Here is a 20,869-nt window from a genome sequence, read left to right as displayed (position 1 = left end):
AAAAAGATTACTATTAAATTCTACTATGACCTTGGAAAGTATAACTTATCACTTATTCATATTTCTGCAGCCCTCATCATGCTAATAACAAATCTTCATATCCAATGCATGTATTCTGCTAAAATAAGAACAGCTGAAGAGACGAACAAAGAGGGATGAATAGATGGATACAGAATTGTATACAAGCAGGCATACATAGCTTATAGACTGCAGAGGAAAGCAGAAAGAAAATAGTCATTAGTCATGGCATCAAGCAGGAAAATCATGCATCATGTTTGAAAATGTTCTATTATGTAGCTATCCTGAAGAGAAAAATAACTTACCTCAGCAAAAAGTTTTCTGTCTGCTGCTAGCCGTTTAGATGCTAGAGTTTTTGTAACATGATAAAAAGTCAGAAGCACTCTGTGCTGGTGAAGCTCATCTTGGACTTTGACAGATTCTAACAAAGTAGGAATAAGTTCAGGCCACTGACGGGGACAATCTAGTCTGGCTACCTTTGCAATTAACACTGCAATCTGAGTAGCAATCTGAAAAGAAAACATAAATGCACTATAATTTAACATCTAAAACAAGCGCTAATGCCACTTAAACAAAATCATTACTTCCAGATAAACATGATAATACATTGACTTGAGTTAGAAAGGGAGATGACAAAGAAAGCCTGCTGCCTTACTCAATTAACTGCAAATAAAGAAAACAGTTATCAAATGCTTCAATTTCTGAAATGCCACTGTGAAACATGGAGTATACTGCTATTCAAAAATATTGAAAACTGCCTCACAAATGAAGCCAAAGCTACACTGCAAAAGAGGAAAATAAATATTATTCATCTTCATTAACTACTACACATAATATATAGTGGAGCACATTTCAAGTAGACCCTCAAACCTCCTAAGACACAAAAATACTATAAAAAGTTGCATTTAACTTTCATGTACAAGCCACTTTTTCAATCCCAGCAGTCTGGTTTCCTCATGAAAACTGCAGTGTGGTCTTAAGAGTCTATTTGCACTTAACCTTGATTGTATATAGAAGACTATATATTCCAATACTTATGCTCTCCTCCACCTCTGGCCAAAGTGCTGGAGACCAATGTGATTAAGCAAATCTCCTCACTACTTGAAAGATACAGCCTACCTCTAAGATATCAAACATGGATTCCACAAGGCAGAGTGCCCCTGAAACTTACCAATCACATAACAGAAAAACGAAATTGTATAGGTTGCTAGTACCCTCTCTGTCTGGACTGCCCCAAGATCTTAGGATAAGTGATCACAAAACAGCTTGTATTCAACTGTCAGAAGCTGGCAGATAATAGACGCAAGTCATGTTATCAATTACTTTACAATTTAAAATGACCATGGCAGACTACTGCCACTTCTATGTCTGCCTTATGCTACTATAGGCTTCTAGTAGTCTCAATTGGGGAAAAATGTAGAGCAATGATTAGATGAAAAGCTTCTGAGGCAACTGTGCCAAATATTACATCAGTCCAACACCCCTGGACGTTGACACAGGAAGCAGCGTTTTAAACAGGATCTATACTTTTTCCATGTAGTTGTTTTGTCAACCACCACCATTTCCCTAGTAGCAGATATGCCAGCTCATAAAAAACAGACCTTTAAATGCTGAATGCTGCTGAAGTGATGAACATAGGAGATTCTGGAACCCACCCCTGTCACCCCATGCATCCCTTCCAGCTGACCATCTACTGATTCTCTCCAAATACTCACAACTTAAGTGTCCTTTGTTTTAGTCCCACCCCCTACCCCTGGTATGGGCAAACTCTGCCACAGGCAGGTTGCAAAGGAAAACTTTCAATAGATGTGGAAGCATAAAACTCAGGAACACCAGCCTAAAACAAGCCAGTGCATTACAATAAACTACAAATAAACCAAAACATTTAGCCTCAAATTGTACTATGTAATCACATTCATAACTAAAGGAAGAATGGAATCCTGTATAAAATATTCTTAAAGGTCCTCCTCATAACCTAAGAAAATAACATGAAAAAACATCTCGTTTTTGGTGAAATCTGCAGTGATGTACAGCATGACTATTAATTTTAAATAAATTATGAGGCGCCTTTGTGTTTTCTACAGAAATGTAAAGGATTTTGTAAAACATATGAATACACACATTTTAAATTATCTGCCTCCTTTGCAGATTTGCGGCCATCAGATCAGCAGCTACTGTGGGTTGAAGGGGCTGTTGCTTGGCTGCAAGCTGTTGGGGGTATGAGCACAAATGCAGAAAGGGTGGAGTACCAGCAATACGCTGTTGTCATTTATTCAGTAATGGCACTTCAGTATTCATTCATTACACAAATGCTGTAAGTTTAAATGAATGAATGAGTGAGTTTATAATACTGCTACTGGATGCTGGAGTCTAAATATGTCAATAATGGAAGGTCAGAAGAGCTTCTTTCATATTGGTTTCTCAATTTCAATAGCCAGGGCACCAGTTTATGTAGCTAATGCTCTGACTGCTATACAAAGCACAGAATAAATATATAATGCAAATGATATCAGTGTTTCCAACAAACAAAATGATATAACCATGTGCTGAACAGCAGCTTTCCAAACCTAATATTCATACAAAACTACCAGGGGTGCATGAAGTACATACTCTTTGGCTTTAAGCCATTTAAAATGGCAGGACTGCACACACTCCAATATAATTAAAATCTGTGTCTCTTCCACAGATTTATCTACATTTTCTCTTCCCTTCACTTAAATGTAAATACAGCACATATTTCCCATGAGACCGACCACTGGTTAAGACAAGGGTACAATTTATCAGTATTCATTTCATTACTAACCTGATTTACCGGCTCATTGAAGTTAGTGATGAGTCCTGCACGCAATGTAGACTTCTCCTCCTCAGAAAGAGCCTCAGAGGAAAAAGAAAAAAATAAGGCAGTCAGTCTAATTTTTAAGAAGCACAAACATGACATACTACAGCTTAAAGTTTTGCTTTTATCTGCATATTCAGGCCAAGACCTTTTTACACAGGACAGAAATTACTTTTTCTTTCTCTCTTTTTTTCAGAGGTCTAACTGTAACTTAACAATTACTAAAGTGTACAGCTTAACCTTTTCCTTCCATAAGTTCACAAATTTATATTTTCGATTTGGCACGCCTGTTGTAGTCTCACTTTCACGTTACATAAATTTTTACTCTGCATTTCATGTACTTCTTCAGCAAATACAGTAATGAAATTAACACTGTTGTTTATAATTTGCCATTAACTACTCCTACAATGTTACCAGTTTCCAGTTTCCATCACCGGTATTTTGTGGTTTATTTTCTACTGAAAGTCTTGAACTTGCACTTTGTATGTACAGAGATTATATAAATGCATATATGATTGTTTGTGTGTCTGTCTACTCGCACATAATAAAGATATATATGTACACAAACAATTCATAACTTATCGTCTTTGCCTGAATGGCCTGCATTATGCTTGAAAAGGGGCATTTGGACCAGTTCACTTACCTAGTTAAATAAAAAGATAAATTAACTACACATAAAAGTGAAAAAAATGAAAACATGGTGAAACGCAGGACAAATTCAAAATTAAGGCATTGCTAATTTGAAGTCTTCCTACAGAAAAACAATATATCTGAAGTATTGTTATTTGTAGACACATTGGCTTCAATGTAAATCATATGAGTTTTTTGTCTCTGTAAATTCAACCACCATCTGTAATTGACTTGAATATATCTAAGATATAAAATTAAAGATTTAACACGTCTCTATCATAACATCGAAAACGCAAAAAGTCAAATGCTCACAAAACGAAAATGCCGAAACTCAAATTTGGTATTGTGGGGGGCCGTGTCCCCTACACCCCCCCCCACTAAATATATATTCCAACTACGAGATTGCACTGCAGTGAGGAAAGGGCAAATATCCCAATCTTTACTATACTACGATCTCAAAAACAGACCCTCGAAATTTCAGCACTTTCGCTGTTGTGCCGTTCGACATTTTGATTTTTCGATAACATGGTACAGATCTGATTTAGCAAAGTATGTTTTGGTACAGAAACAAATTCAAATGGATGGCAGCAGCTACTGCAAGTTTTCCACACATACAGGAAATGGAACTGCTATTCAAACAAGTGTTCTATATAAAACCTCCAGTACATATAAGCGGAGAATGTTTACAAGGTTCATGGACATGTAGTCATAAATTGAAGCAGACAGTAATAGTAAATATACAACTTGCTTGACATGAGCTGAGATGTCCTAGTAATTGTATGAGGACAGATTATGTGTTCAGTCAACAGCCTGCAAGGGGGCAAACGATTGCAAGCAAGTGCTCACCTTGGTGGATGCACATTACCACTCCCTGACAGGAATACAATCAGAACTTAAGAAAATTAGGTATCTAGGTAACGGGTATCTTCAATACAATGACCATCATACGCACACAGTGTGGGTGGGGTAGCATAACTATGAAGACAGTCAAGATGCATACATGGGAAGAGGGTTGATTTGAAAAGGATATAAGCATTAAAGATTCTCTGGCAAACACTAATGTAAGAATGTTGGTGGAAGACTAGTGAGTTCATTACAGGGGTTCTACTCTGCAGGCATAGTGAATGGAGATTCACCTGTGGTCTCAGCAGTCCAGGTTAAAAAATAAAACAGAATTAAGCTACCACAGAACTGGCACAGGTGCTACTGCCACAGAAGGTCCCTTGCAAAGCTTATGCTGATGGTGGAGAGTGTCATACTAATTTTTACATACCCACATTACAATGGAAAACCAGTCTACAGCTCTACTGCAGTCGCTCACTGTGGGACAGAAGATTAGCTAAGGAAGAAAAGATTAAAAATGCAGTGCCTCAACTGTGGAGGGACAGAGCAACATCCTACAAAGCAGCCAGGAGTAAATCAACAGAGTCTGGAAGAGCCAAACGGGTGCTGGATATTCATGAATTCAGATGCAATATGCATCCATATTTTTGAAATGGATTTTGTAAGCTTTTTTTTTCAATAAAGAATGAAAACTGACGACTCTGCAACACACTTAAGACATCCTTGAGTATGTGACTAAATTTTCTGTATGAATCCTGATGCATCAAGTGAACTTGAAGACAATGCAGTTTTGTAGGAGGCAGTATATGTCTGTGCTAACAAGTATGCTAGCACAAGATGAAAGACAATGGCACAGAACATTTTGTTTACTTGGAAAAAACAGTTGGAATATCATTATTTCACTTACCTAGTAACAAGATAACAACTCAAGAGCTTTTGGACACTTCCTTGTTACTATCTGCTAACATGGCTAGACATCTCTCAGTAATTTCCGATTTGTTTTATTATATAAATATTTGTAACTATTTCATAAAGGTGGGTTTATGCTATAGTATAATGCATCCCATTCTTGCTATATAGTCAAGACTTGCAGGGTACAAGCTCTTTAAATAAAAGTTTGGACTTAACTGAAAGTTTCAGAATCTCATTTTTGCTGACATCCTGGCAATTTCTCTTACTGGGGAGGAATGCGCAATAACAAATCTACATTTTTTTCTTCACGAGAAGGAAAGGGACTGTTTTGCCCTATAGAAAAGGCCAGTCTAGAGCATAACTGGTCACAAAGCAGCAAATCAAAATCAGCTGTTGTAACCAGGAGAATGAATGCAAAAACTTGCAATAACACCGTGCACATTGGCATAACCAAGAAAATTGGGGGCACTCAAAGTACAACAATCTCAATGGAACCTCAGCTTCCCTCACACTAACTTCTACGATGACTGCTAAAAAGACAGCCTCATTGGAAAAAGGGGATTCTCAAACAAGGCAATATGGGGTGCAAGGCCAGCAAGGCAAATGAATGTCACATTAGGTGGTACAGTGTACCTAAGGCCAGAGGTCAGCAGAGATACATGGTCAAAAGATGGCGACACTGAAACAAGGAAATACAGCTGAGAACATAATGTGCAACAAATGAACAGCAAAAGTCACGGAAAACTTGTCCAGGAGCTAAAAAGAATATCATTTTATAAATGTCATCAAGAACGAAAAAAATCTCCTTGTCAAAAACTGACATTTGTAATGAACTGCAATTATGCTACAGGAGACATTTGTGATAGACTGTGTCATGCAAGCAAGTTAACCCACGCAAGTATTTACCAATGCTAAATGATGGCTTGTGCTGAAGAGCATGCAGAATTAATGGGTAAACTTTTACTGTTAGCAGAATGAGGTACAGTTGTTTTGTCATGTCTTGTGAGGGAAATGAGGTGGCATGAATGCTGTAATATGGCATGTCATAGGTGGTGTAATCTGAAGCCAAAAATGCACCTTTTCTCTTGTTGTAGGAATGCTTCTCTCCTTGTTCAGCATGAACTGATTTGATTTTTAAAGGAGAGCTGAAATGAAAAAGAATGCAGCAATAAAATGGGAACTCTTGCAAGTACCCAACAGTTCATCATGGTTAATGGGGTTATTGCAGCTTCCATTTTGAGCTTTCCATAACTTAAAATATTTTTTGCCTTATGTCAATATTTCAATTATAATTTGTTCAGTCTTGCAAAGAGTTACATGATACTGTGGATGATCCCAGTCTAGTATTTGAAAGGGAACAAACAGGCCACGTTATAGCATCGATGAAGAAAAAAAAAAACAAAAAGGCTAAGCAAGTGTCTGAGTAATACTGTAATATCACTGGGCATTCATTGAGCTAATACACAGAGGTTGGATTGGACATGTGCAAAGTCGTAATGAGATGGATCGATAATGACCATTATCCATTATAGTTTCATAGATTACCTTAATTCTCTGCACTGTGAGACATCCACAGCCATTATTGAATGCCTTGAATGTCCAATATACACACACAAACGGGACATAATTCAACCACAAAATAGTGAAATAAAACAAACTTGCCACCGACTCTGGCTGGGTAAGGAAACTACCAGAAGGTAATCTGTTGTCTTCACAGTGAGTGTGTGTAGCATTTAAGTACACATCCAGCTTCTGAATCTAATTGCTCTGTTACTGGATGACCACCACATCTACTAGTGTGTTTTAATGATCTGCAGGTGAGGATTTTCTCATTGCAGAAGTGTAGGGCAGTTTCACTACTGGATAAGCAATGGATTAATTTAATTTTTAAGGCTGTTTGTCCTGCTGGAGCAGCAATGAAAGTGACTGTAGAAACTAAATGATAAAAATCACAGTTAGTTAATTCAGACGTCTAATTCCCAAGAACTATATGTCATGTTCATTTCTTTAATTTTAGAAACAGTTAATTTTTTAATTACTTCTACGCACCACTGAAGCACTTGGTCTGCAGATGAGGATATCCACTTTCCAGGAAGGCTTAGGTCCTTATTCAACAATTAGTGTGATTTTTAAACATATGCACACTACTACAGCTGTAATGAAAGAAAACGCAGCAATTACACGTGAGTTACTACAAGTGTATAATCCTGCTAATGAGCTTTTGTACACCAATAAGAGTTATTTTCTTTTGTCAGTATTTTGGGATTGATTTGGGAGGGGAGTATTATTAAGTGTTTATAAAGGTGGGAAGAACTTTAGAAGCATATGTGCTTAAAGGTATATATGAAAAGACACCTTACGGTTCCTGTGATTGCTTGCTCAGTATTGCTCACACCTGTTTCTAATCATAGTCAACTGTGAACAAAATGTACAGTTTTGTAAGTAAACTAACCACAAAAGTCAATATTTGAATGATCACTGCTGCAGCAGCCTTAGCTATATGGGTTACATCCTGGCAAGTATATAACAGCCGGACAACTTCCAAAGCTTCAAAACCTTCCACATGCCTAAACTGTTAATCAGCTTGACATGAGCTGACTAAAAATGTTTGAAAGCCAATCTCTTCAAAGTTTTCACGTCAACTGAGATATAGAGGCTGAGCTTTATAAGCACTTAAACGAGTGCATGGATCGTGCTATCCCAAACAGAACCAAGACGCTATCCTCCAGAAAAAGGAAGCCAATCTGGTGGTCCCCTGCCATAAACAAACTGTACAACAGAAGGAAGAAACTGTTGCAAAAGAGTAAAATCCCATGAGTGGAGGAACTCCCTGGTCAACCTCAGTAAGAAGCTGAGATCCCTTATAAGATCCTTCAAAGCTAACTATGAAAACAAAATTGCCACTAATTCCAAGGACAACCGCAAAGCATTCTATAGCTATGTCAAGAATCTCAATGGCAACACCCAGATCTCCTCCGAGTTACAGCACAACGGCACGAAAATTAAAGAACCAGCTGATATTGCCAACATCCTGGCAGATAAGTTCAGTGCAAACTTTACCCACCTCTCACCCCCTAAAGGGCCCATATCTATATAGGAAAAATGTAGAGTCCCTGTAATCACAACTACGCAGGTAAAAGCTGCACTCTCTAAAGCCAAAAACACAGCATCCATGGGACCGGACAACATCCCAGGCTGCATTTTACACAAACTTCAGAACAAACTGGCTCCCCACTTAAGCACCATGTTCAATAATAGCCTCACATCAGGCTTTGTGCCCACTGAATGGCACAAAGCAACAGTTATCACACTCCACAAAGGGGGCGCCACCACTGATCTCGGGAACTATCGACATATTAGCCTGACGAGCCTGGTCTGCAAGGCCATGGAACGTATCATCATGGAACTCATAAACAAAGACATTGGTAACCTCCAAATGCTGGATCCACCCAGTTCGGGTTTGTGAAAGGCAGATCATGCCTCCTGAACCTGATCGACTTCTTTGAGGTAGTCACCAAAGCCGAAGAGGAGAGTAAGGTGGTTCACACAGCCTATCTTGACCTTGCCAAGACTTTCAACACCATTCCCCATTCTGGAATTATAGCTAAACTCACTAAACTAGGTATAAAACTCTATGTCACAAGATGGGTTGCCAACTGGCTCACTGACAGAACCCACATTAAAAGTTGCAGACTCCAAATCTGACCTCAAAGCAGTGACAAGTGGAGTACCACAGGGTTCCGTCCTGGGACCTCTCCTGTTTAGTATCTACTTCTCTGAAGTACAGGCTAACACAGAAGGCCTCTGCCTAATGAAGTTCACAGATGACTGCAGACTAGGAGCCATAGTCAAGTCCCCAAATGATGTGGACATCCTACAGAAGGGCCTCACAGAGAGATGCCTGGTGTCAGAGCCATGGCCTCAAGCTCAATGCCAAAAAGTGCAGTGTCATCCCCTTTGGTAAAAACTCCATACACATGAACTACCACATAGGCAGCAATCTACTTAACACCGAATGCGTGATAAGAGACCTTGGGACCCAGGTGGACAGTAGTCTCTCCTTTGATAGTCACATCGCCACAGTAGTCAGAAGTCCTTCTATGTGGCACACCTCATCATAAAAGGGTTCTCATCCAGGAAAAAAGAGGTCATTGTTCCCCTCTACTCGAAACTCATTAGACCCCATTATAGAGTACAACGCCCCTTTTGGAATGTACCTCACAAGACATCTGCAGCAGCTGGAAAGGCCACAGAAGTACCTCAAAGAGGATTAATGGCTTCAAATAAATGCCCTACACTGACTGCCTCAAAAAACTCCAGCTTTACTCCATAGCATATCACCTACTCTGAGGTGATCTCTGCCTAACTTATAAAGCTATGTCAAACCCAGAGCTGTTGGACATGCTACACCTAAAGAAATCCCAATCCCTCGGAGCTACACGCTATAGGGACCTAAACCTTGTTACCACAATAAACAGGACATGCTGGAGGGATAGATTCCTGTCCCAGAGACTTCCCATACTCTGGAACAGGCTACCCATCTATGTCAAGCAAAGTTCTTCATTAGCACTCAAGAAAAATCTTGATGAGTGGATGGGAAATAGGAAATACACCCCGGGATCACTTCTGTGTCTGCTCGACAGTGGCACAGGAAAATAACTTTCTTGGGTGGCGTAAGCCAGGGAACCTTGTGGGCTAGGCTTACGTAGGCCCTTGGGCCGATAGCATAGTACCTACCTATGTACCTATGAGCCCTGGGAGGACATAGTTAAGAGTGCAAAATCTACATATAAAAAAGCCTAGCACAATCAAAACACAAAAAGAGGGATGGAGAAAGGGAGCAGCTACTGCAACAGTGATCATTCAAACATCTACTGTTAGTGTAAGCGGACTTGCACAACTACACTATGTTCATCATACTGACCAATGTTGCAGTAGCCTTATGAGTTATATCCTGCCAATCTAGACCTAGAGAACAAATAAAGCTTGAGTGTTTTGTAAAAGTATCTAAAGAGGACCAAGCTGCTGCTTCTAGAAAACTTCTGGAACCCAACTCTTTCCAAAAGCTATAAATGAAACCAAGGTCCTTGGCCAAGAGTGGGCCTTGACCCGACCTGTAATTGTTTTGTTGTAGCAAAAAATAACAAAAGGTAATAGCTTAAGACAACCATTTGAAAACAGCCTGTTTTGACACAAGGCTGTCCTTTCTTACCTTCTCAAGAAATGGATTGATCCAAACATTTGGAAGGTTTTGTTCTGTCAATATAGTACCAGAGTTGTCTGTGGACATCCAAGGTATAGAATATAATTTCTCCCTCATTTTTAGGTTCAGGAAAGAAAACAGGCTGATGGATAGGTTGGCTTAAACGTGGATACCACTTAACACTTAAAAGGAGAATTAGTTCCCAAAGAAATCTTATCTCTGTGTAAAATGAGATAGGGTAGACATAAGTTTTCAACTCTGATATACTCTTCTTGCAGTGGTCAGATCAATTAGTAAAATTGTTTTCCATGTCAAGAACCACAAGTCAGCCTGAGGAGCTGGTTCACATGGAGTAAGTGTCCTAACACAAAATTAAGTTCTGAAGAAGGAACCACCGGTTTTCTTGGCGGTCTCTTATGCAAAACTCCTTTTAAAAACTGGGATTTGAAAACATAAAGGGTGTCGTTAGGACTAGAAACATTTCTGATACCACCATAGATCGTTCTCATGTGGAGACTTGGCAGAGTATCATAAAAACCATAAATGCCATGAGACCCAAAATTCTGAGGTATTCCCTTGCAGTGACCGGAGTGGAAAACCATAGAGATAGGTCTAGATATAGATCTATTTTTTTTCCTATGGGGGGGAGCTCATTGAACTGATGTGTCTAGCAGACACTCTTGGGACACAGAATCCTGTGTGATGAAAGAACCCCAGCTAGTATAAGAAATCTCTCACCTAAGTGAGAGATTCCGGACACTTTTTTTAGACTGCAAAGATAAGAAAATTGTCCAAATATGGAAAAAAAAGTGGATGCCCTGTAGCATGCAACAAGCTATAACTGCAGCTATATACTCTGTGAACACTCTTTGTGCAGTGGATAGTCCAAAGGGTAAAGCAGAGAGCTAATAACGTGATGCAGACAAACATAACCTTAAGAAATGCCTAGAGTCTGGATAAATAAAGATGTGGTAAGCATAGTTTAAATTTAGTGTTACCAGGAATCTTAAATGAGGAAGGGGGTAACATGTTAAGTGACAGTTATTTTGAACATCAGCACTACCACAAAGTGGTTTAAGAAAGATTCCACAGAAAGAGCACTCGGAGGCACCAGATACCAGGAATAAAAACGTAACCTTTAATAATTCTTTAACAGGATCACTGGGTTTTCATCCGGGACAAACTTATTGAAGCTACTACCCTTTTTGAACTGTAGTAGTGAAGGGGTAGTCTACTTAGTTAAGTGTAAGGGTTATGACACTTATGCAGGAAAAACTATACGTAAACTTAAAGGAATATATATGAACATCTATACGATGTACAAAACAAAAACATAAAGAATGCCTTATACAAGCATACACTGAAATGCAAACAGTCTGGTTTTGGCTTCTTCATGCCAGAAGAAATAGCTCAGTATCCAAGAGGGAGGGGCCGTGGAAGACCAAAACAGAGTATAAGGAAGATCTAGTGGCAGTTGATCCTTGGAGGCCAATAGACCACAGTGTTTAAATGAAAATATATCCCTGGCCCCGTTTTAAAATTAAGAGCTGCTAGACTTCAAGTACCTATAAGAATGTATCTGCTCCACTTCTACTTCACCTCATTTTACATTTCTAAATAAATTTCATAATGCATTGATTTTATTGTATTTATTGCATTTAAATGGATTAGATTTGATTTTTAAAATATATGTATATTTTAATGCAAAAGATGGAAATGTTGTTTATGGACTGATCTTGGGTATTAATTATTGGGTATTTATAGTAAAATATAAAAATATACAAGTCTTTTTTCACTATATCTTTTTAATTAAAGCTTATAAGATCAACAGGTATTCAAATATATTTTACAAACATGAGTATTTTTTTATAGTGTGAATGGCTCAGGGTAGCATGAGATGTTAATTGTATTATTAGTTAACTAACTGTATTGATGAGGTGACTTGGGTATGTAAGACTGTAGTTGTAATGGAGTAGTTATCTGATTAAGTCCTGGTAGAGAATGAAAATACGGTGATCCTGTTAAAGCGTTAACAAAGGTTATGCTTTTATTACTGGTATCTGGTGACTCCAAGCGCCCTTTTGTGGAATTGTTTGATAGCTGTTGGTTGCAGTCCTTGGGCATTTTTTCTTCCCATTTTGGTTTGTTTTAGGAAAGAAAGATCCAGAACTGGTCTTCAAGCATTTTATTACTTTGGCTTCCAAAACATCCTTGAATAAAAAAAAATCCCAAACTAGGGAGGAGGAATATCTATTACTCCTCAAGAGAACATAAGCTGAAGGACAGGGGAAATAAATGAGTCTGGACTGGGGATGAGGAACTTCCCCTGGAAAGAAAGAACTTCCTCCTATTGTCATTTGTAAAATTACTTTCAGAACCCATTTGTGTTAACTATCTATCTGTTGCCAAACAGAGAAGTGGAGATTCAGACTTTCTGGCAGGGAAAATGGACTGCCAAGATGAGAGAGGGGTTTAAGGTCACAAACAAGTAATTCTGACTTCTTGATCTGTCCATGGTATTTGGGAGTTCCTGTATTCTTTTTAGAACTCTTGCCATTCTTCTTAGACATCTGTTTACCAGACTTTTGCAGAGATTGATTACTTGGTTTCTTGTCAAAACTGGATGATGGGTTAGAAAATCCATTAGAAAAGTTTGGAAAAGGAGAGCTGAAAAATCTCAGATTCCCTGTATCAGCTTACCCCTGTCATCACACTCTGATAACCTCTGCTGCAGAGGGATCAAAAACAATGTCTATCCAAAAGAAAATGTAAAATTTCATTTTCCATGTAATTTAAGAGGTTCTGAGAACACAGGCAAAAGTTCTTAAAACAGTACCAGTCGCCATTGCACTGGAAGTAGTATCAAGAGAGCCATATACACACAAACTCTAAACAATGAGTTTTGAATTGTAGATGGAAAAAATTAAACCACACTTCCTCACAAGAAAAAACGCAGACTAAATGTCCCTCATACTTTCACAGTTAATCAGAATAAACTTAACATATTTGCTGGACAAATCAAAATTCTGAAAAATCAAAGCTACAGACACGTACACTTCCACTCTCCTCCCATACTTGTCAATTATTTTGCCATCCTTGTCAGAAAGTGTAGGACTGCAACTAACTAAATGTTTAGCAGCGGTAGAATAAACTAATGCAATAGCTGTCAGGTCAGGTTTGAGACCAGTATATAAAAACTGAAGATAAAGATTATCAGAAAAATTGCATGCAGCTGACAGTACTGGATGAATGCGTGAAAATTCTGAAAATTCTATTCGTAACAGCTCGCAGTACTTTCTGAAGGACTGAGAAACCTCACTGTTCTCCCACTAAAAACAGTGATGCATTCTGGAAATAGTCTCAGAGAAAGAGAACCCCCCACAGGGAGAATCAGATACTGCACCCTCCTCAGAATCTGAAACACAAATCAATCAGAGAAGACCACCCTGCATCTGTTCTGTCATCTTCCTGCCCAGATCCAGAATTTTTCTTCAGTAAAAGAGGTACCCTTTTTTCTTCCATCAGAAACCAACTTATAAGAAGGCTCAACAAATGAATTAGACCATGAGGAAGATCATGTAAACAACTCATGTCCAGGGAAATTTAAAGAGTAGAAGACATATGTTTGGTTTTCTGTTTCTTTTTAATAGAAAAACATGGCTATCAGAGTAGTTGCTGGCAGCAGCTTACCCAAGGATGGGCACAACATTCTGACGAAACAGGGAAGTCTTCCCTGTTCCCTCTACAGCACCAGCAAGACCATCTCTCCCTTGCTCAATGAGGGAACCCCAACAGTCTCAGAGGATTTGGCTAACCCCCAGTACACAGTGGCTGTAGGTGCAATACCATAAGGATCCTGGATAAAAGATGAGTAGTCTAAGGAGCTAGATTTTGCCACAACCGCGTCAACCACCAGTGGCTGAGGGAAATTGCTAACCTGCTGTGCTGGCAAAGGCTGTTTGCTTAACCTTTTCTTTCTGTGGCTGGAAGAAAGCCCAAGAGTTTTTTTTTTTTACAAGATCAGCCCAAAAAGGTATCTCTTTTCCGTGGAAAACAAGCAACATAAGCTAGTAAAAATTCAAAGATGTTAAAAATCATTTTTCTCCAAAAAAACACAGTAAAAAGCACTGTAATACACACTTTGCCTGTCCCAAAAAGTAAACCAAACAATTTCTCTACAGAAAAAAAGAAAGCTTTTCAGCACTTTTAAAGTATTTTTAAACTGACAGGAAACATGTTCCCATTTGAAAGTACAGTTAAGTATGAAGACTATATAAAAAATTATCCTAAGCAGGAAAGTGCATTTAAACACATTTTTTTATATGGAAGATTTTTTCCCCAAAGTGAACTTACCTGCCCAGCAAAAGAACAGTGCTAGCCGACTGTTGATCCTCGAAAGCTTGCAGAGGAACACACTTTTTGGCAGAGGGAAATTCTGAAGGGGTTGTAGCTCACACCTGTGCTTTTGGACAGCTCAGCTTGAGCTGCCTAAGCCTTTGAGTACTTGGAAGGCGCCCTGAAGCTTCGGAAGTTGTCCAGCTATTATATCCATGGCAGGATATAACCCACATAGCTAAGGCTACTGCAGCAGTGATCAATATGATTAACAGAGACTTCCAAGATGGCTGCATGAAAAACAGAAACTCAGAAGAAAGCTAGTTAACTATATTTCTGGGTAGCTTTCAGTAACTGGCTAGTAAGTGAACTGCTTGGATGCCAGCAAAAAATAAATTCAGAGAACCTGAAAAAAATCAATCACAAAAGGTGAGGAAAAAACACAGACTGGGAAGAATACTGCAGCTGTGCAGTAAAGTAAGACAACTGTACACAGACCAGATTAAAATAAACGAAACACTGATGAAGTATATCAACTCAAACAAAAGGCTGGAAAAAAATCGAAAAAGGTTTAAAGAGACATTCAGGTGAGGTGATAAAACTACAAAAGTCAGAGGTCGAAATGAAGAAAAGGCTGGCTGAATACAAGACTGCTCAAGAAGAGATGTTTCAAAAAATAATAGCATTAGAGGAGAGAGCACATAGGGAAAAACCTGAGATTTTCTACTGTACCAGAGAAACTGGAAGGAACAAACTGTATTAATTTTATGAAAGCACAAACAACTGGACTGGTATTCACAGCAGGAGTTGCTAATTTAAAGGGCACATCATGTGTATGCTCCAACCCTGGCTATAAGCAAGAAACCTAGACCTTTAATAGTAAAGATACAATCCTGCCAGCAGAAGGGCAAAGTACTAAAGGAGGGACACAGCAGTGTGTGTTTGTGGAGCATGATTACTCACTGAACATCAGACAGGAGAGGAATAACTTTATTCCACTATTCAGGGAAAGTCTAAAAGGCCTGAGATCCAAACTGCTGTATCCAATTACCTTCAAAGTACTTTTTCCTGGAGGGACAATAACATTTTTTGATGCAGTAAATGCTAAGGAGAAAATACAAAAGTTTGTCCAACAAATAGTGAGCTGTGAAACAGAAGGGGGAGGTCTGTTTTATGTTCTTCTGGTAATAGACAACAGAGACTGCGCCAGTGAAGTCTTTTCCAATGTTTCAATGGAAAATGCTTGAGAGAAGAAAAAAAGCGCAAGAGTTGAAGAGAAGAATCGAGAACACATTCAAAATGAAGCAGAGACAGGATCTGGGAGATTGAGGTGAAGAAGAATAAAACCAGTAACTTGGAAACTGACAAACAACAAAGCAATAATTAAATCTGTGAAACATGACAGAACAAGAAAAACTGGAAATATTGGACTTTTTGGACTCTGTTAAACTTGTAGGGGACTCTAAAGCATATCCTCTACTTCATGTCATTAATGTTAGGAAATACTTAGGAGGAGACTAGGAGGGAAAAAGTTAACTGCAAGTAAACCAATGGTATTAGTTTCAGTTTTTATACTGCGTGATTTTCTTTGCATGCTCTAAAGTTTTCTCAATTATTTTTAACTGTAATGGGGATACAAATATAAACAAATTTTCCTATTTTCTTCTCCCTTCTCGTTCTCCTTGTTGAGTTTTAAGAAATGTAGGCAATGCAATGTAAAAAAGGAAACTAGTCAAAAGCAGCATGGCAAAAGAAAAGCTGATGTATTTTTTCATTCTTCCATAGGGGAATGCCTAGATTAAGGCCCTTAGATTGATCTAATAACAAGTTATAACAGAAAGCAAAGTAAATGAAAAAGAACATGAACTATTATAAAGCTTCTTTTTCTCGCAAATAAATGTATGCTTAGTAACAACCCTGTATCTGGTCCTCATGCCTCCATGAAAACATTATAATGAAGAGAAATGGCTAGGAGATACTGGTTTTCTGCAAGCACTCAAGAGTTTTCCCAGTTGGCAGAGCTATAAAGATAAGACAGAATCAGACAGCACTTAGACGCACATGTACCTTAGCATGGACAACCCTTCTTTTAGGTCAACTCAAGTTTGTGAATGTGGCTGTCAGTTTGGAACACTTGTTACCATTACGAGGGTAAAACTTCAACATTTGAAGAAGTATATAGTTTTGTTTCTTAATATTAAGTTAATATGTTTTAGGTGGGTACTGGGGGTGTGTATTTGTGTTTGAGGGCTTTTAATAAAATAATAACCTTTGTAAGACGTGACATAAGCTCAAATGGATACGACAAGAAACAACTGCATAAAAGATCAACCTGCCAAACTTGTGTATGCATGTAACACAAAAGCTGGAACCTGGAATTGGACATTTAACAAAAAGATGTTACACATAAAAGGTGGGAATAACAACTTTTTAACACAATGATGCTTTCTGCAATGTCTTTAAATATCAACAGTCTCACAGATAAATACAAAAAATAAAGTAGTGAACTATATTAAAAATGTGCAAATAGTTATGCTACAAGAGACACACTTGGAAAGAAGTGAATGTGAATTTTATAAACAAAGATTTTCAGGATGGTTATTCAGCAGAATTCCTGCAACAAACAAAAAGAGGAGTAATAATAACTGCAAGAAGAGCTCCAACAGTGATAGAAGATGATAAAAAGAATAATGGTAAAGTTGTAGTACTAAGTGGCTACTGGGAAGGGAGGGGGATTACAGTGGCATGTGTTTTTATATTCTACCTAAAACTACTATAATAGAGCTTGAGAAAATTCTTGGAGAAATAATCAGCTTTCAGCAAGGAATAGAATTTATACATGGGGACAGAAACTTGATTTGTAGCAGTAAAGATGTATCTGGGGGGCCCAGAAAGGAAGATGTAACAAAGAAGGATAGATTTTTGAAGAAATTTATGAAAAGATTTGGTGTGGAAGATGTGAATTCAGTATTAGGCATTCAGAGTGAATTAGTGTACTATTCCCCAAGATACAAACACTGGGCTAAGCTAGACAGAATTTACATTTCACAGGAACATGTGCATTTAATCGAAAGTCTTAATACACACCGAATAACTATTTCAGATCGTGCATCAATAATATCTAAAATAAAAACACAGGGTAATAAAAGACACAATGGTACTCTCCCACCCATCTGTTGAAACGTGATGAATTTAAGGAATGGGTAACGGAAATTATTAGAGCGCTATTAGAGAAGATCGAAATTTCTTCTGAAAATATAGCTAGTGAGGGGGTCTATATTATCGGATCTATATTAAAATAACGAAAGATTAAAATGTCGAAGCACCTAAATGGTAAAAATGCCGGAGTTCGATATTCTTTTTCTTTTTGTAAGATCACAGTAGAGTGAAGATCGGAATATTTGCCTTTTCCTCACTGTAGTATGATCTCGAAGTTGGTATACATATTTAGCGGGGGGAGGGTGCAGCCCCCCACAATAGCGAGTTCAAGGTCCTGCATTTTCGGCGTTTAGGCACTTTGACATTTTAATCTTTCTTCATTCTAATATAAACCCTATATTATCTTGTCGAAATGGCATAACAGCGAATGCCGTTTCGACGTCAAAGAGAGAACTGCAAAAACAGCGAAAGCCCAGGTCACAATTTTTTTTCCTAGGGGAAAAAAAAAATTCGGTACACCAACAACACACCAGTTGAAACATTTCAAAGTGGGGGTCTTCGCCCCCCAAACCCCAAATGTGACCTTGCGCTGTATTTCCAGTTTGCTGTTAGTCGTTGAAACGGCATTCACTGTTATGCTGTTTTGACAAGATGATATAGACCTGCTAGTGAGTAGGATAAAATTAAAGTGGAGTTTAAAAATAGGGTGGAAATAGAAAGGGAGATATGGTTAACAAGTAACAAGAATTATTTAGATGGACTGACAAAGGTTGAAGTATTGCAGAATAGCGGAAATCTCACAGAACAAGAGAAGGAGCAGCTGCCGAATGCTAAACAGAAAATTATCTTGATAAAATGCATGAGTTTAGAAAGATTGCTATTAAGCAACTATTTTTTGATAACTCTAGAGCACAAAAACTTTTAGCACAATGACTCAGGCAACAGAAAATAGATAGGGGTGTCACCAAGCTTAGGGAGCCTATACCAAGGAAGATAAAAAGAGATCCTGTAGAGGTATTAGAAATATTTTGCAAAATTTAATGACTCTCCATAAAGCAAACAAATATGGAAATCAAGAAAAAGTACAAATGGAAATGTGTATGTAATAATTAAATAAGTCAAGGTTACAGATAGATGAGGCTCAATTAGTAACAGTTAAAACAGGAGGAGATGAAATAAAATAGTGACATATAAACAATCCACAGGAAAGGCCTCAAGAAAAGATGGTATTCCTTTGAAAATCTGGAAGCTAGGAGGGAAAAATGATAAACATCTGGAAGGTTTTGTTTAACAGTACTTAAGAGGGGGAAAAGTACCAACATCCTGGAAGAAAGAGGTGGTAGCTGTAATACCTAAAGAGGGTAAAAAAACATCAAATCCAGCTTCATACTGACCCATCTCCATACTAAATCATGATTATAAAATTATGTCTATAACAGCTAAAAGAATGGCAAAAGTGAAGCCAAAATTGATAGATATGGATCAATATGGTTTTGTGGAGGAGAGGCAAACATTTGACACCATTAACAGAACATTAATTATCCAGAGGGAAAAAGAATGCAAGAAAATACCACTGTTGTTGGTAGGTCTTGATGCAGAGAAAGCATCTGACAGAGTAAGCTAGGACTTTATGAACAGGACAATGGAAACATTTGCATTCCCTGAAAAAACTATAAGGCTGATTAGGAGGACATATGCGGGATTAGAAGTGAAAATTAAACTGGGTGGGTTCCTCTGTGATAATTTCTGCTTCAGCAGAAGAACCAGGTATGGGTGTCCGCTTTCCCCTTTATTTGCATTATATTTAGAACCCTTTGCAAATAAAATAATGGACTCGGAAATGCAATGACATAATTGGTAGAGTAGTCATGAAAAGCTGGCTCTTAGCAGATATTTTATACCAAATTAAAACCAGAAAAGAACATTTCAGTGTTGTGGAACATTTTAAGATGGTATCAAATCTTTTCAAGATACAAAATGAATGAAGCTAAAACAAAGGCAACAGTGGTAAATTATGTACCCATACACAAACTGGTTCAGCAATATCCATATTTATGGGGACATGTAAAATGAAGTACTTAGGAGTATGGATTAAAAATTACTCCAGTGTGGAAGCTAAGGATATGTGGGAAAATACTAAATAAAAGATGATACAAAAACTGAGAAACTGGAAGTTCTGTTACATGCATATGGATATTAAAATAAGATACAAGTAGTTAAATGTTTTAGTCCCTTTAGTCTTAATACACAGATTAGGCATTTTTTTCATCAACCAGAGAAGTTGTGGATAGAAATTAAGAGCTGAAATATTTTATCTTGGGGAGCAAGATGGCAAGATTCAAGTGGGGTAAGATGATTTTTCCAACAGAACAAGACAGACTGGGATTACTCAATTTGAAGGGGTACTTCAGAGCTACAAAGTTAAGACTCCTACATACAGCACAAGCAAAAACCTATATAATTCAAAGTGGAAAGGGATGATGAAGAAACAGGGCTGAAGCTCAAGAAACAAGGGGATGACTGGGATTTTAGATGCAGATTTTTTAAGGAGAATAATAATAATCATACAGAATATTATATTCACAAAGTGGTAGAAAGTATTCCAAGAACTAAGCCGATGTGGGAATGGAGAAAGGAGATTCTGATGATAGGTATGACTGCAATGAGGGATACAGACAATAGGCAAGAGGGGGCTGGAATGTATTGCAGAAACTGGCAAAGGAACCAAGGTATTAGGAGCAAATAACTACACAAGGAAATGTAACAGAATGGGAAGATGCCAATAATTTATTTGGACTGCAGTTAAGAGACAGACTTCCCTTATCAAGAATTGATAGGGTCCCTAAATGAAAGACCAGCACTGGTAGAGTTTTTGGTAAAATTTAGGACAGAAACTGCTGTTAAAAAAGGAATAATTAGTACAACACATATAA

The 20,869-nt window shown here is 38.0% G+C and overlaps 1 protein-coding gene across 1 annotated transcript in view; it reads right to left on the bottom strand.

The window, feature by feature from the left end:
• The window catches only part of IPO11 (importin 11), a gene marked incomplete in the record, with an annotated part of 3,749,854 nt that overhangs the window by 3,488,298 nt on the left and 240,687 nt on the right, over positions 1 to 20,869 (bottom strand). The window contains 2 exon segments of the mRNA XM_044063824.1: positions 324 to 527; positions 2,822 to 2,893. Of these exon segments, the coding sequence (XP_043919759.1) occupies positions 324 to 527; positions 2,822 to 2,893 (276 nt within the window).

The sequence above is a fragment of the Protopterus annectens genome, chromosome 2.part2 (assembly GCF_019279795.1).
Source record: "Protopterus annectens isolate FY-2018-M chromosome 2.part2, PAN1.0, whole genome shotgun sequence".
Taxonomy (NCBI): Eukaryota; Metazoa; Chordata; order Ceratodontiformes; family Protopteridae; genus Protopterus; species Protopterus annectens.
The sequence above is the reverse complement of the archived record's forward strand: the minus strand, read 5'-3'. Positions and strand labels throughout refer to the sequence as shown.